General features: G+C 43.5%; 1 protein-coding gene across 1 annotated transcript; it reads left to right on the forward strand.

The window, feature by feature from the left end:
• Nucleotides 1-72: 72 nt before the first annotated feature.
• Nucleotides 73-16,279, forward strand: NHLRC1 (NHL repeat containing E3 ubiquitin protein ligase 1). The gene is made up of 3 exons (XM_010573165.1): nt 73-1,809; nt 13,595-13,716; nt 15,067-16,279. Exon 1 carries the CDS (start codon nt 73-75, stop codon nt 1,234-1,236), a length of 1,164 nt encoding a protein of 387 aa, XP_010571467.1. The 3' UTR covers nt 1,237-1,809; nt 13,595-13,716; nt 15,067-16,279.
• Nucleotides 16,280-16,800: the final 521 nt, after the last annotated feature.

A 16,800-nucleotide genomic window follows, 5' to 3' on the forward strand; every position in this document is an offset into this window, starting at 1 on the left:
CGCCAGCCCCCGCCCGCCCGGCAGCACCGCTCCGCCCCCGGTTCGCCTCAGCCCGCCTCAGCGCGACGGGGAATGGCGGCGGAGAACGAGGCGGAGCTGAGCCTTTTAGAGTGCCGGGTGTGCTTCGAACGGTACGGGCCCGGAGGGCAGCGGCGGCCTCGGAACCTGCCCTGCGGTCACGTCCTCTGCCAGGCTTGCGTTGGGGCCCTGAGCGGTTCGGGGAGCCGGGGGCTGGAGTGTCCTTTCTGCCGGCGGGCCTGCCGCGCCGCCGAGACCAGCGACTGCCTGCCGCTGCTGCAGCTGCTGGAGGTGCTGGGCCCAGCCGCCGGCGGTGGCGGCGTCCCCTCGGCCTTGGGGAGGAGCGGAGGGGCCGAAGGGCCGCTCGCCGCGGGCCTGGGGCTCCGGCTGTCCCTGGGGGGCTGGGGGTCGTTGGTGAACCCCACCGGGGTGGCGGCCTGCCGGAGGTCGGGGCGTCTGGCGGTGGCACACGACGGCAAGAAGAGGATCCACGTCTTCGGGCCGAGCGGGGGATGCCTGTGGCGGTTCGGGGAACGGGGGGACGCCGGCAACGACATCAAGTACCCGCTTGACGTGACGGTCACGTCGGACGGGCACGTGGTGGTCACCGACGGCGGGGACCGCTCCGTGAAGGCCTTTGATTTTGAGGGAAGGGGGGTCCTGGCTGTCCGGGAAGGCTTCCGTTTGCCCTGGGGCTTGGATGCCACCCCCGAGGGCGAAGTAATCCTGACGGACTCGGAGGCGGGTGCTCTCTACCGCTTGACGGCCGACTTCAAGATGGGGAGATTAAAGAAGTGTGGGATGATCCGGTCTCAGCTCGTCAGCCCAAGAGGGGTTGCTGTCTGCCAGACCTCGGGTGCTATCGCGGTCATAGAGCACCTGAAAGCTCAGGGGCTGAACAGCGGCAGCACCCGAGTGAAGATATTCAGTGCAGAGATGGATCTCGTTGGTCAGGTGGATAGCTTCGGTCTGAACCTCGTTTTCCCCTCCAGAATATATGCTACGGCTGTGGCCTTTGACAAAGAGGGTCGCGTTATAGTAACGGATGTCTGTAGCCAGGCCGTGATATGCTTAGGCAATCCCAAGGAGTTTCCCATCTTTAACCCTCTAATTAGCCACGGGCTTTCTTATCCTGTAGGACTGACTTGCACGGCAAACGATTCCCTTGTCGTTTTAGACAGTGGCGATCATTCAGTAAAAATATATAGCTCCACCTGAATGGGTTTAGATGCTTACTGCTGTAGGTTCAAGCTGCTTTTGGCCATAAAGCATGCAAAGTTCTGCTGTTAGTAGGCGTGTAGGGAGGAAGCATTGTTTGGGCTGTACGTTAAGCGAAATTGCCCTCTTTGAGCAATGCGCTGTGCTTCATGGAAAGCTTACATCGAATTTTTTGCCTATCCGCAGAGGAAGACCTGGCCGTTGCAGGCCATAGTCAACAATGAATCAAACAAACAAATAATTTGGCATTTTAGAACTGTTCCGTACCTTGACAGCCAAACGTTTTTGGTGCTTTTTGACAAGTAATAACGAGGACGCTTGGAATTGAGTAATCAAAGACTGGCACCTGGGAGAGAAAGTGATGCATCGTTTGTTTACGTTTCCCAGAGCGTAGTTTTCATTATTCTTTGTTAAGCACAGATTCACTCATGAGAGTGACAGAGTTTCTGTTTCCAGGATTTTGGCACGAGAAGGGAGACTGGCTTGATGAAATGATAGGAGAAATGGAAGCTTCAGTTCAAGGTCACCTGAATCCAGCTAAGATCATTGCGATGGAGGAGCTACCACTGATGAGTGAGTTATGTTAAGTGAATTGATGCTCAAAGCCTATTCTTTCCATACCGGGGAAACGCACTTCTGGGAGCACTCTTCTCTGTACTAGTTTATTCCCACCTTTATTAGGGCTGTACTAGAGCACCTGGTCTTCCTGTATAATGTACAAGTCTGTGTGTTTACCTAGAGATAATTTGGGGTGTGGTTACCGGCATGGGCAGCTTTCCCTAAAAGTTCCTTGAAGTATTTGTGTTCAGACCACAAATACTTCTGCATATATAAAATTGAGTTGGCTGTGCTGCGAACACAGCTATGACTGGGAGGTTTCCAATACTGCCTGCCTCTGTCTTGTCATTAATACGGTACTTTTGCACCCCAAACTCCCAAGATTCAACTGAAAATTAAAATATTGGTGAGAAATAATAGAGAAAGGGGGCTATAAGCCTCATTTGTTTTTCCTAGCTTCCAAATGGGGTTTTGTTGATTGTGAATACACAGCAGGTATAGATCAGTTTATATTTTCTTGAAGACAGTTTCACTGGGGACATGAGTTCTGTTGCCTTATTGCACAGCGGAAATTAAGGTATATCTGAATTATTTTGAGAAGGATTTCACACCCCCACTAGAAGTTAGTGCTGCATTTTTAGACATTTACCTGCTGCTAAAATGATTACTTAGGTAGTTCAGCATTAAAAGGAAGTTAGATATAAATGTAAATGCTATCAAAGTTAGAGACAAGTGGGTTAAAATAGCATAAAACTTTTGGGGTCATTTCTTTTATTTAGTCACTGAAATCATTAATATTACCTAATGTAATTTGAAATTCACAGGCGATCTTTCTATTGGTAAATTTTTAATCTGGCTTTTGGTTTGACTCTAGGGCATTTAATAACTGCATGTATTGCTGCACCAGTGATTTACCAAATACTTACTTTAAGCTGGAGCAGTTTAGCCCTCTTAATTCAGACAATGTATTAATCTGCCTTATGTTAACATTTATGTAAACAAAATGAATCTATTAAATGCAGCCATTTGTAAAGGTTAATTGAACAGTGACCTGCCAATAAAGTGTGATTTGCTTACTCCTATATGAAATAATGTAGTGAAAACTCCTTCTATCTTGTCATCATGGGTTTTTCTGTTACAATCCCAATTTGTCTGTCACGGTTGCCCTGTAGATGGTTTCTTGTTTTATTTGGAGATACCCTGCTAAAGTTGTTGTAGGGTCATTTGTTGGTATTGAAAAATATGTGGACCTGCACATTTGGTCTTTTCCAGCCTTCTCTACTGCCAGGCCACACAGTAAGTGCCTTTGGTGGTATCAGAAGTACTCCTTCGCTATTCTGCTGTAGGAGGTGTATGGCCCTGAGCAGGGGCCCTCTTGAGGGCTCAGGAAGGGAATTTACTCAGAGAAGCAGCCCCCTGGATTATATATTCCTTTCTGGGTGCCAAGGAGACATCTGTCTTTGGAGGGATATAAAAACCGTTAGATGACACTTCTCTGGGGAGCTGCTGTGTTTCAAAATGCATGCAGTACCATCAGTGCTGTATTCATACATAATTAATAGTTTATCACAATAGTACTTCCTCTGAACCGTGGGCTGCAAGCTTTTATCTCCTCAAACCTTCGTGTGTACCAGGAGCTTGGTTTTACTACTGAACTCATGGACAGGCAAATTTCCTAGTGCCTACTGCCATGTATGCAACTTCCCAGCAGCTGAAACGCTGATTTTTAAGTATTTGACTCATGCTGTTTTAAAATCTACAAAAACTCCCATTGTTGCCCACTCTGCTCCTATCTCCTTTGGTATATGACTAGAAATCACCTGATGTTCGGGTTTGTAAGCAAAATAAACTTTGTGCCTTTATTCTGCGTGGCTTGCTGTATGCCACCTCCTGCAGTCTCTGCTTTACCTAGCTACTGAAAGCAAATGTAGCCTTTTTCTGTGAACAATGCATCTGTTTTCCTTTTACTATAAAGCTTGGCGCTTAGTGTTGTACAACACTGCATCAAAGAAACCATTACATTCTGTCTTAATTCATTTGATACAGGTGCCTAAATTGAGAAGCCATAAAGAACTGTATAAAACCACATGTTAAAAATTCTGAGTTCTTTATCATGGAAGGGAAAATGCAGCAGTAAACCTGACGTCTTTCTTTTGTCATGCAAGAGAATTTAAGAGAGAACGGGAGACAGAGATCCACCGCTATGCTGACAACAAACTAAAAAGCCATTGACATTTTTACTTACTCTTGCCTCTTCCTTTATGCATATAGGCACATTTCCCCTATAGCTACTGTAGATATCCGTTGCCTTCAGGATGATACCTTTATGCCATCTGCTTTTCAAAGGCCCAGGGGATGCGTACTGCTCCTGTCCGTCTGTGAATCTGTTACAATTTAGTCACAGCTCTCAACAGAACAGAAACTTGTGTTCTGAGAGAGGGATGGCAAAGGGCGAGGGGCCCATACTTGAACAGATATCATTAGGTAGGTGATGCTTTTGGGATCTGACTGGATGTGCTCAAAATGGCAATAGCTAGAGGTGTGCTTACCTTTGGAAAAGAGCAGTGGCCATTTCATCTAGAAAGTGACGTGGGACTGTGTCTAGTCGCTTCAGCGATGATTACTGTTACATTTATTTAAAAAAAAAAGAATCTGAACTAAACTTTGCCTAACCCTCTGCACCTCATGCTTTAACAATTTGGGTTAAAACCAAACAAATATAATGGACAGTAGTCCCCTAATATCACCTCTTCAGCCCCTACTATAGATTGGTATGTCTATTGCACACACATACACTGCCATTCCTATTTGGTTTATTTTTAAGCACTGATGTCAGGTTGCTATCGTTGCATATAAACATACCAGGATATGTTTACAGTGTTTAGGAATAAAGGAGGCAGGGGAGTTTCAGAAATATGTATTGAAATTGTGTTCTGTAACATATATATTTTTTGGTTTGCCTGTGAACAAAATAATTTTAGATAAAGAATGTAATCAATTTTCCAGATTGATGAATAAAAAGAAGAAATACAGAAAAAAAAAAAAGGTAAAATTTACTTCATTTTGGCCATTGTCCGTCTGACCATCTGTCCATTCCCTCCAGCCACATTGCTGTGCACATCAGTTTGAGGTTTATATTTTCACAAAGCATACATGTACCACCACCATAGCATTTTTTTAACATGGACTGATTTCAGGTGAAGAGGGGACCTCCTGTAGTGTCCAGCCCCCAAACCACTAAGTGTTTTATAGAGCAGGGTCCATCAAAATGATGGCCTTAAATACAGGAGACCTTTCCTTTCTGGGAGGATTGACAGAGGTAAAAAAGCAGCTTTCTCCCCTGGGACCATGGTGCTGTTGCACCCTGCACAGGACAAATTTGCTTTCATTTCTTTCTCTTCAACATTTGGGGTTTTTTTCTGACTCTTCTCAGAAGCCCATCCTTATAGTTTACAAGTCACCTGTGAGTCACAACTTGCCTCCATAGGAGTATAACATAACTAAAGCAAAAATATACAGAATTTGCAAATGAGTTCTAAACCTCACACTTTGTTCAGACATCTCAGGAGAAGTGACAGATCATTCAGAGAGCAGCAGGTGCTTGAGGCCTAGCCCCTGCGTAGACACTTTAAATAGAATTTTGTCCCCTTGTTACCTTCAGTTCCCCTATGAGTACACCAGAAGCCTCTATATAGAATCCACTGTCCTGCTCTAGAAAAGTCTGGTGGGAAATGGCTCGTAAGACATTGCCTTTTGTAACCTTCTTGTCAGGTCTATCATGCAGTTTCTTCATCAGCCCTGTCCAGCCTCAGCCCCAACAATTGCTGTTTGAGTTGCCAGCTCATCTGATGCAGCAGGCCCTCGTGGTTTGGCTGCCTCTGTCCAAAAGTGCTTCCATCTGAACGGAGGATCTTCCAGGTGGAATGTATAGCCCCCAGAAATAGGGGGGCTTTCTCCTGACCTTGCCTACTTGTTTTAATTTCACATGAAGGCTGCAGAGCCAGCACAAAGGCACAAATGTGGCTCTGGAAACAAAGCAGAGATTACCATCTGAAATAGGTATGTACAGAGTTTGAAATCACTGAAAGAATTCAAAGTTCATCATGTCACATAGGCAGTCACTGACTGTAAAGAGGAACAGGCCAGGCAGACCTGAAATAAGGTACCGGTCTGCCTCTCCATGCAATGCCCAACCATCGCCAGGCAGAAGGTTGGCTCAGCCCCACTGGAGACGAGCTGAGAGCATGTACTGCCTGCTTGAGTCCTCTTCAGCAAATTCTTTATGCTACTGAATGCGATGGGGAATTATTATCATTACCTGCATATAAAAATTCTAAATGTACAAAACCTGTATCTTTAAACTTGAAATACATTAAACCAAAGACCCACTCAGCATTTTGCCCTTCACCATATACTGCTGCGGGTCATATATCAGTCCAGGGGGAAGGAATACTTAACCGGTTCTGTGTTTCTCTGTTGAAGTGGGCATTGACCATGCCTCCATTCCACACTGCATTTTCAACTTCATTATCTCAACTAAATCTGCTAATAATAACGGGTTTATATTTGATACTGTTACATAAACATAGAGGCTTTCTCTAGAGTGCTTCCATAGTATAACCTGTCTGATTCTCCTGGACAGCTTCAAAGCTATCTAATACCGGAGAGGATCTCAGTGAGCAGGTAATACATTGCACTTACGCCTTTTTCTCACCACTGCTTTCCAAAAGATTTACAGATATTTTTGAACTTGGCGCTCCAACCTCTCTTTGAGGCAAACACAATATAAATGTCCTGGCCCTGCAGCTGCAGACAGGAGAGCTGGGAATCAAGGGAAGCCTTTGGCAGACTGGAGACTAGATCTCGGACTTCCCGCTACAAGGTTGGTGCCTTAATAAAGCAGGGAGAGTCTGTGTTTAATTATCCTCTTGTCTGGGAGTTGCCTTCCTGATTTTGGAAGAAGTTTTGACATTTTACTGATGATCTTCTTGTTACTAATTCCTTTGGTGTTTCCTACAAATACTGGAAATTAATACTTTTCTAAACCACAATGTATTCCTAGATAATTGCTTCCAGCGTGCTCCACAAAGGTGTGTGGTTTCAGAGTTTTGAAATGCTCTGTAAGGAGGTGTACTGCTGCAAAGCCCCACTGCAGTGATCAAGTTATTTCATGTTGAGGATAGAAAGGAGGAGAAGAGATTGACTCTGAAAAGTAGAAAAAAATAATGGAAGGTGTCTGTGGCTTAAGCAGAGGGCGAACTCCACCAAGGCAGAGCACAGAGCACACCCATCATTGCAGTAAAGGGAGTGCATTCTTAAGAGGTGAAGCATTTCAGCCTGGGAAATGGGCAAGACGATAAGAGCTGTTGCCTCTTGATTCGTATTGACCTCTGGCAGGGGAATAATCTACATTTGAACAGATTTCCCAGCCACAATTAGGCACTTTTCAGACAGTAATCCTTAGGAGAGCTATCTCTTACTTTCAGCTCTGTATTTGTAGCAAAAATCAGTGGGAAATGAAGATTTGGAGCAAACTAAGCATTTTAGGGAAGCATGCTCCCTATAACTGAATAAATACATATATAGCATTTTTCTAAAGATCCCTCTTAATGTAGGCAATTTTTGTTCTTTGTTCACAGGTGAGCACTATATGGGCAGTGAGTTGAGGTGAGAACAAATTCTGCTTTCATGGAATATATTGTTTTTTAAATCAGGAAAATATTGCTAGTCAGAAGATTCTGTAAACCATTTTAAATACTCTAGTTATATGCTTCGTAATGAATAAAGGGGAGGCAATTTTAAGCAGGATATAGGATTAGAGAGATAAAATTATAGCTGGGAAAATGAAATCATTTATTTGGAGAAAACTGTGAAGATGCAAAAAAAAACCAAAAGAAAGGAAAAAAGATGGCCTTTACCAAAGCTTGCTTTTAAAACTTCTAAGACAAAGAAGATGATCTTGAAAGAACCATCATACTTACATAATCACAGGAAGTAACTTATTTACTGTTTTTTGTTCCAAATATAAATAGATAAAAGATAAAACCCATATGAAAGTATTAATGCTCACCTAGCATGATTTCCTGAATAATATGGACTATGGAATTTAACCAGTATTAACCAGTACTTGGTAACTACTGACCTGTACTGAAAATAAGAAACAAAGAACAATTGTGTCTTTTACTATCACAGACTAAGGAGCTAACGTGAAAAGAAATATAATGTCATTAAAGATATGCCTTGTAAGAAATCTATCAAAAAGAGTCAGACAGATTAAGTATTAAAAATTTATAATCGTCTTCATATGAAAAGGATGTCCCTGGCTCCCTTACTTGTCATTGTCCTCAATTAAGTAGGAAATAGGGCTCTTCAGTGAGTTCTGCACCAACTTCCACTCAACTTACAGCATGACATTATGGAGCCAGAAGTATTTCAAATATGTATATTAGTCTTTTTCTATTCTTATTATTCCTTAAAGTGACTTGTTTGAGTTGAGGCTTGCTCTGTCATAAATAGTTTATCTGTGCAGTCATGAGTACTGCAAATGGAATTGTCCACATAAATAAATGCTGCAGGACTGGGCTTGAAGTCAGGTAGGTTCAGGCTAGTGCAGAGGTTTGCCCTGGAGAAGTCTTTGCAGCAGACTTTATTATGACAGTTTCTGGGAATGCTGCTTTGTTTTTTTTATGTGCTGAAAGCCCTACCTATGTTTAGAATATATTGTAACTAATTATGACTTTCTTTCAATGTCAGAAATCTTTTGTGAAAAACATTTATTATTTTCTTTTCTTATTTATTTCTTCGTAACATACCGAACCCTTGCCTGGTTCCTAACAGTCCATCAGACTAAGTGGATCGGTACCACACCTCCCTTTTGGGACGTGCAGTTTGCTCAGTAAGCAGCAGTCTGGGGCAAGACTCACTCTGGACTGGCATCAGTGGAGACCTTATACCAGAACAGATCTTGCAGATCCTGAAGAGGAGGTTATTGGTCTTAGCCAGCAGTTTAGGGAAGTTATGACGTTTTCATTGTGGTAGAGACTCACTGTAGGTTCTAGGTCCCAAGAAGACTATGCAAAAGGATTTCTAAGCTTGCAGGGTAGTTAGTTAGCCACTTTTTGTTTCATTTCAGATGGAGGAATGCTGGCTTTCAAAGACCAGGTGGAAAGTGCATCGATTTTTACGTAGTATGGCAAAGTGAAATTGAAGTTGCCCCAGGCCCAGGATTAGAGCTGGGGGCCTATTTATCATTTATTTTGTGATGTTCATAAAGCTGTTCAGTATTCGGATGGTGTTATCATTAAAATGCAGCTGATATTATTATTCTCATATTTCCACAGTGTCAGTGTTACTGAGATAAAAACCAAAACTGCCCACTTAGAAAAAGTGTACCTTGAAGGCAGAAGAAATCTTCTCTTTCTTGTATCTCTTTCACTGGAGAAATAAAAGCCATGCAACTGAATTATTTTCAAACATCTGTATCGAGCAGTGGACTTTCACCCTCTCACTTGTGTTGAACTTGAATCTCAAGTCTTTTTTCTTGACGATAAGCCTACATTTTTGATTTCTGAGATTCAACCATGTTATTCCAATTTGTGCCTTTTGCACAGCCCTCACCCATTCATCCCAGTTGGTGGGTTAGTCCCTTGAAGTGTCTTCCAGAGCTATATTTCTCAGTAGCCATTGTTTAGTCACACTGTGTGGTGTGTATGTGTGTTCACTCCGCTTTTGTTTCAGAAGAAGGATTAATTCCCCCAGAGGTTCTGTCCATGTTTTGGTGTTGCCATGTTTCTTTTCTAAAGCAGCCTTTCATCTTTACTGTCAGATTAAAGGGAGGAAGCCTCAGATCATAATATGAATGGTGGGAAAGGACTTAAGTCATGCAGGGAATGCGCTGGGAGACAGGCGTGCAAGCTTTATTACAGGAGAGAAAAGGGTGAAGGACTGTACAATTTGAACTGTGTGTGGACTAACAGTTCTAGGAACCCTTCTACTCCAGCTCCCCCTGTGCAGCTCTGTTTGTAATAGTGACTGTGGGAAAAAATTAAATCAGAAGTCACTAACTTGCAAGTCACTGGCTTTTTTTGTGGTTCTCTGCAATAGCAGCAGACTGGTCCCAGTGATCCAAAGGTCCTCCTGTATTGGATTTTGTGGATGACTCCTATAACTGGTCTGAGTTTCCCTGTCAAATGCTGGTGTAGACAAACTACAAGAAGCTTGGAAGCATGTACCGGTCATCTGTTCCTCTAATTTTTTCACTTGTAAAGAGCAAGCCTTTTTGCCATGAATCAAGGAGGGTGAAACTTGAAGTGACATGACAACAAAGGATGTCCAGTGGTTGCACTATTTTACAGTCTTCAATCTGAAAATGAGAGTATGATTTGTTGCTGATAATTTTGTTGTTGATTATGACATGATTATATTTGGTATGTCTTCTTCAGGCTGGGAAGAACTGGGAGGGGGAATTATTGGGTGTTTTGTTTTCTAAATAAAAGATCACGAGTCTTGTTATGCACCTTAATTAGCACCTTCAGGTTTCTGCCTTATACAGGAACTGATGAAACCTGTTGAACTTAATGCGAATCTTCCTGTTGACTTCAGTAAGCAGCAGACGGATCCAAGATCTGTGCTGAGCTGACTTCCATATGTTTTAACAAACGCAATTCCACCTCCTCTCTCAAGGCTTTGTCTCACTCAGCTTCGTTACATGCTGACTTCCCGGTGTGTACTGTTCTCCTTTCTGACCTATTTCAAGCAAGAGCTTCTTTTCTTCTCCACACTTCAGAAAGATAATGCATGTTTGGCTAGTGCACGTATTTGCAGGCATCACTAAAAAATAATTGCGTAAGGAGAAATTTTGGCTTGGCCAGCATGGTTACTAGCTCAGCTTACTTAGTAAGCAAGCTTGGTGGATGCACTCCTCCCTCCCCACCCTCCTCCTCCTCCCAGGGGCAGAGCCCAAGTTCCAAGTCTCACGCAAGCTAGCCAGTAAAGTTCAGCTTCTCTCTGAAAGCAGCAAGTAAACCAACAAGGGGACTGTGACTGCGTGCAAAAGGGTTAGTAGGAATGCTGCACTTTTGTTCCAAGAGGCTGCTGCCTCTAATCAGGCTGTTTATATTTACAGCTTTCCCATTCATCCCTACTGAGCAAAAAGCACGCCTCTGAAAACAGAGCCTGAGCATTGCTTTGTGTTAGACAGACTACATGTAGTATCTGATTGCTAAATGAAGAGACTTGGAGGCCACAGACTCACTTTTTCTACCTGTGATAAGGCACGCACCTGCCCTTAGCAAATACATAATAATTAGTGATGCTCTGGACAGTGTTTGTGAACTGGCTCCCTGCTCACAAGTGCCCTTAGTCTCGATTTCGGACTCATAGTCACAAGAGAACTGCAGGGATGTGTGCTGGAGTGACGCTTGCATGCCAGACATTCCTTATCATAAAGATGAAGAGGGGCGAGAGGTTTCCGGGTGGGGGGAATAATGGGAGGGTTGTCCTTTCCTTCAGTTTGCTGGGGCCTGCCTACTGATTTAAATTGTAAATAATGTTACAAACCAGCTGCGGCAGTTTGTTGTTTCTTAGGAGAAGCATCTGATTTCTACTAATATATACTAGAAAAGGGGGAAAAAAATTTATAAATCTCTACCAATTTAACATCAATCCCTTTTCATAACTTAATAGTTATATTAACCACAGGTAGGTGATGTCAGTTCCCTTGGGACACTGTGATCTTACTTTTTTAACAGTACAAAACTTGTTTCCTTTTCCTTCGCTTTCCACTACCATAAACTATTATCATCACCCGTGATGTTTAAAGACTGTATGGTGGCATGTGTTTGGTAGGGTTGGCAGGACAGGTTCCCTGCTGTCATGGTATCTAATACAATCAAGCTCACTCTTAAAATTAGCTAGGTTTAGTCCTCTGGCCTTCTGTGTAAAAGGCCATTCATTCCTCTGGGGGTGGAAGTCAACTCATTTCCAGCCTGAGCGTGTTCCAAGACAGAGTCACAGAAGGGCTGAGGTTGGCAGGGACCTCTGGAGGTCATCTGGTCCAACCCCCCTGCTCAAGCAGGGCCACCTAGAGCCAGTTGCCCAGGACCATGTCCATGTGGCTTTTGAGTATCTCTGAGGATGGAGCCTCCACCACCTCCCCAGGCAAGCTGTGCCAGTGCTCGGTCACCCTCACAGTGAAAAAATGTTTCCTGATGTTCAGAGGGAACCTCCTGTTTTCCAGTTTGTGCCCACTGCCTCTCGTTCTGTTACTGGGCACCACTGTAAAGAGGCTGGCTCCGTCCTCTTTGCACCCTCCCTTCAGGTATTTATATACATTGATGAGATCCCCCCTGAGCCTTCTCTTCTCCAGGCTGAACAGCCCCCGCTCTCTCAGCCTTTCTTCATAGGAGAGATGTTCCTGTCCCTTAATCATCTTCATCGCCCTGCACTGGTCTCACTCCAGTAAGCCCAAGTCTTTCTTCTGCTGGGGAGCCCAGAACTGGACACAGTACTGCAGATGGGGCCTCACCAGTGCTGAGTAGAGGGGAAGGGCCATGTCCCTCGGCTTGCTGGCAGCTCTCCTCCTACACAGCCCAGAATAAAAGGGCTCCATGAAAGACAGTTTACACCCATTTGTTCTTGTGCTAGTGTTTTCCTTAAACTTGAGCAGCACCATGCTTTTAATTTGTCCAAAAGGAAGTATAAACAGCCATATCCCCTCTCAGTCTTCATTTTGCTAGACTAAACAAACTGAACTTTTCTAGTCTGCTCTTGTTTGATAATATTCACCACTCCCCAGTCCTCCCAGTAACCCTTTTGTGGGTCTGTTCCAGTTTGAACTCCTCTTCCCTAAATGCTGTACTGAGTTTTCCAGGTGGAGTCTCAGCAATGTTTTTTACCTCCTATTTCACTGTAGGAAATAACTGCAGTGATAACAGCCCCAACTACATGTTTTTGTTACAGTGTCACTTGGTTGCAAATCCAGGCTGAATACACACAGCCCTGCCCTCCCCAGTATAAACAAATTTAGGAAGAAGGTATTTGAGTCGGGGGGGGGTCTAGTTATTTCCTGAGGTGAAAAAGGGATGTCATACAGGTAATTAACATCAATAGCAACAAAAATGTAAATAAACCCATCAGTGTATCATTTCTTTCCCTGACAGTTACAGAATGTGAGCTACACAGCCCACAGCTAGCTGTCGGAGGAGGACAGAACTATTGCCTGTATCTGAGGTTAGGATTGCAGGGATGTTAAATTGCCTGCCAGAAACCAAATCCCTCCCGAGATGACAGAAGGGTTCACTTTGGATTCAGTAAAAACTTCAGTCAGACTTCCAGAGTGTAGGGAAATGTATCTGAGCAATATAAAGAATTATTCTTGCTACTTTCTTCCCCTTTTTTGCTTCCCACCAGTTTCTTGGCTATAGCTGCATTAGTCTGCTTCTAAGCTCATTTATTTCTATTAATATGACTTTTCATCTGTAGGTAGCAATGACCATTAAAGTTCCCATGGTAACTTGAAACTATTTCTTCCTGCGAAGTGAGAGGAGATGGGGAACAGAGCTCCCTGCCCCCTGTTCTTCAGTGAGCGGAGCAAAGGGATTATCCTCTGCAGAATGGTCATGGAATTAAACGTAGCTAAAATTAAGCAGCTCCTCTCACAGACGGGTTAGTCTCATCCACTGTGCTGAACATTGGGCTGAAGTTTCTAAAAGACTATTGCAATATTGTATCAGAGGCAGGGAGAAAACGTGGGATCTGATCAGTGAAATTGCATTTGATTTCCCCTCCCACACACACCAAGGAACGTTTCACCTTGATGGAGACGTGGCTGCGCCTGCCTCGGGGACATTGGCTGTAATCGTTCACCTCTGATCCCAGAGTGTGATCTACTCTCGGGCACCCAGGCTGGGTGTGGAGGCAGAAGCAGGGTCCTAGCAGAGCTTAGGACCCCATCCAGGTAAAGCCAAACAGGTCATTCAGAACATATGCCAATTAGCCTGTAAGAACAGATTTAGTCTATTCACCACTGAAAGAGCCCGTGAGCCAACTCTGTTCAGAGCTGAGGTAGGTTTAAACTGCAGCGCCTGTTAAAAGCAATGTACTATGCAGGAATCTAAATACATAGCTGTCAGCCACCTCATGTAGCTTTGAGCAGCATCTCTCAGGCAGGATAATGTTTAGGTGCATATATTCTGCATTTATTCCCAACACTGGCAATTAAAACTACTTCTTTACTTTCTGAGTGTCAGAAAAGCATTTGTCACCACAGCCCCTTTCTGGGCCCATAGTGTTGCCATAAATACGCTGGACATAGAGGACAATTTTCATGCCTCCAGCACAGCTTTAGAGACAGTCAAAACAGATCTCTGATAAGACAGAGGTGGCAAACATCCAGCCTGACTAACGTCCAGCTTGAATTTGGAGCAAAAAGGAAATGGAAAAGCAGCCTGAAAACTGCCCTCAGCTAGGTCACTGGGTAAAATCCTGCTCTCATGTACTCTGTTGTACATGTCTATCTCAACGTACCTGTCTGGTGGGGTTACTCGCCAACCCTAGCGATGTGTGTAAGACAGAAATTTGGTTCCCAATGTACAGTTATGGGCAGGCACTTGCTTCCCTAGGTGCTCTCTCAATGCATTTTATTCAATCAAAAATACAAGTTTATGTGCATAATAGGACACTCATTTGTGGCCTCTCACAAATATAAAGTCATATTTTATCCCACCCCTCCAATATGAAATATTTTTCCCTTCTAGAATGTCCAGGCCTCCTTCCTATATGCTAAATGCTATTTAAAAAAAATCCACAAATTATTATCCATTCTTCTTTTTCACCATCATCAGTGGAAAATTTATCAATTTTGTTAGAGCTATGATTTCTTCCTATGATTTTTCCTAATGTACGTGTAATATGTTAGATTATTAGCCTTAAAAATATCTGTTGGTTTCATTATACAGTATTTGTTCCTTTTACCTCTTTCTCTCAGACTGGATGATGCTGTAATTTGTTTGGCTTGAAAATAAAGTTTTGTTTTCTCTGTTAATTCTCATTTAAAAGAATGCTCATTAAAAATTTGGAAACCCAAAGAAAACTTTAATTTTGGTCAATCTTATAAAATACATGCCTTGGATTACATTTAGTAGTAAAAAACCTTCATTGTAAGCATCTTTTGGACTTCAGGTGCTATAAAATTAAACACTTTGTCTATCTTTTGACACTTTCAACACCAAAATAAAAACACTGCTTTGCTTCCTATGCTCTCACTGCTGCCAGCTCCTCCTCTTCTCCAGCTCCTGTGACACGAGATGAAGTTAGATGTGCCAGTGACAGCGTGCACCAGTCAGGCACAGCAAGATATGTGCTGGGGATGCTGCTGACAAGATGGATATTCTTGGCAGACACCGTGACATTTCTCCCTGCCCTTCACCCAAGAAAGGAGGTCAGTGGAACACTCTGCCCTACCGGCGGGGCTTCAGGCATCAACCCTGGGCGCACAGCGTCGCTCTCCCGTTTACATGTCATAAAGCAGAGCAATCAATCTTCCTGCTCAGAATATATGGGAAGACATGGGCATGCCTTCATGTCAAATCACATTATGCCTTCGGAAGACAAGGAGCAGTTGGAACTTCCCATCAGACTGAAGTAAAGAGCGATATTTTCTTTACGCTCTTTGCTGAGCTGTGGATCAGTGGACAAATGTATGGAAATGCTGAAAGGGAAGAAACAAAAATGACACAGATGGAAAGCAAGAGACCGACAAAGATTCAATCCTGGCCCTAGTAAAGCTGCAAAATTCCTGTTGACTGCAGTGGTGCAGAACCAGAACAAAATAGGGGGTGGAAGAAAGCAGGGACAGGGAAAGGAAATCAGAGAAGGATGGCTTCAGATGATTTTATCCCCGTGTTCCCAACCTTGTTCCCCTCACCCACCATCAGTCTCCACTTTCTCCAGCTCTCATCTTTTCTCGTTGCTGAAGCAGTAAGCTGTCATTTCTCATCTGGTATCTCCCATCCATCCATCAGCATGTCTGGGATAGCTGGCAGCTAATTCTGATGGGTGAACAACCCATCAGTATCCCTTGCCAGTTCCCATGGGGCATGTAAACTGATCAAGCTAACAAATGCAGACATGCTCATCCACAGTTGCTACCGGTAGCAAAGACGAAGATGTAAAGGGTTCCATATGGTAGCTGTGTTCAGTGAGGAGATACAATGCCAGAAGAGAAACATCTCATCTGCCTGAATTGCACTCACTTCCCACCAGTCCTTCACACATTGCTCTTTGGGCTACCTAACGATCTCATGGGGCCACTATAACGTAACTCTCTTCGTATTCCGCCGTAATGCCAAAGGTTTAGTGGAGACCAGAAATATATTCTGCTACATGCATACTGCCTAATAGATGGTGCCAGGTCATGGTACAGATGTTGCCAAAAGCCCTTCCTCAAGAGGACAGAAAAACTTGGTGGAACCAGTATCTCATTCTTGGCAGTTGTTTTTTCAGGGCACACTGATGTGAATGAAAGAGCAAAAATCCTTTTCCCAATTATCTAACACTAGAAAAAAAATCAGGATTTCACAAGAAGAGAACAGCTACAGTCTGTATTAGAACAAACTAGGTCGCATCTCCCTTTTCAAACGCTTTTGCATGGCTGGCTTTCTGTACCTGCAAATGGTGGAATATAATTCACAAGCTTATTCCAGACGTTAGTGAAAACTTCTTCCCAAGACTCTTCCCACAGCCAAAATCAAAGTCAATCTCATAAAAACTCCCTTTAGTTTCTCTTCAGCTATATAACATTGTTTTTATTTAATCTTGCAATGATGTAGTTTTTCCACTGAGAGGTGGAAAATCGAGACGGAAGGGAATATTTTCCCTTCCATCTGTTGGCTGTCTTCTCTTTCCCAATAGTGTCCAAGTTTCACTAAACAACTCCCTTTCTGCACAGCCATTTCAGGCTTCACGCTTTATCTTGAGCCAGCGCTTACTTTGATCTGGGTTCTGACA

The sequence above is a fragment of the Haliaeetus leucocephalus genome, unplaced genomic scaffold (assembly GCF_000737465.1).
Source record: "Haliaeetus leucocephalus isolate CR32 unplaced genomic scaffold, Haliaeetus_leucocephalus-4.0 Scaffold373, whole genome shotgun sequence".
Taxonomy (NCBI): Eukaryota; Metazoa; Chordata; class Aves; order Accipitriformes; family Accipitridae; genus Haliaeetus; species Haliaeetus leucocephalus.

Excerpts from the sequence above, each read along its gene's own strand:
- NHLRC1 (XM_010573165.1), top strand. The coding sequence starts at position 73 with ATGGCGGCGGAGAACGAGGCGGAGCTGAGCCTTTTAGAGTGCCGGGTG.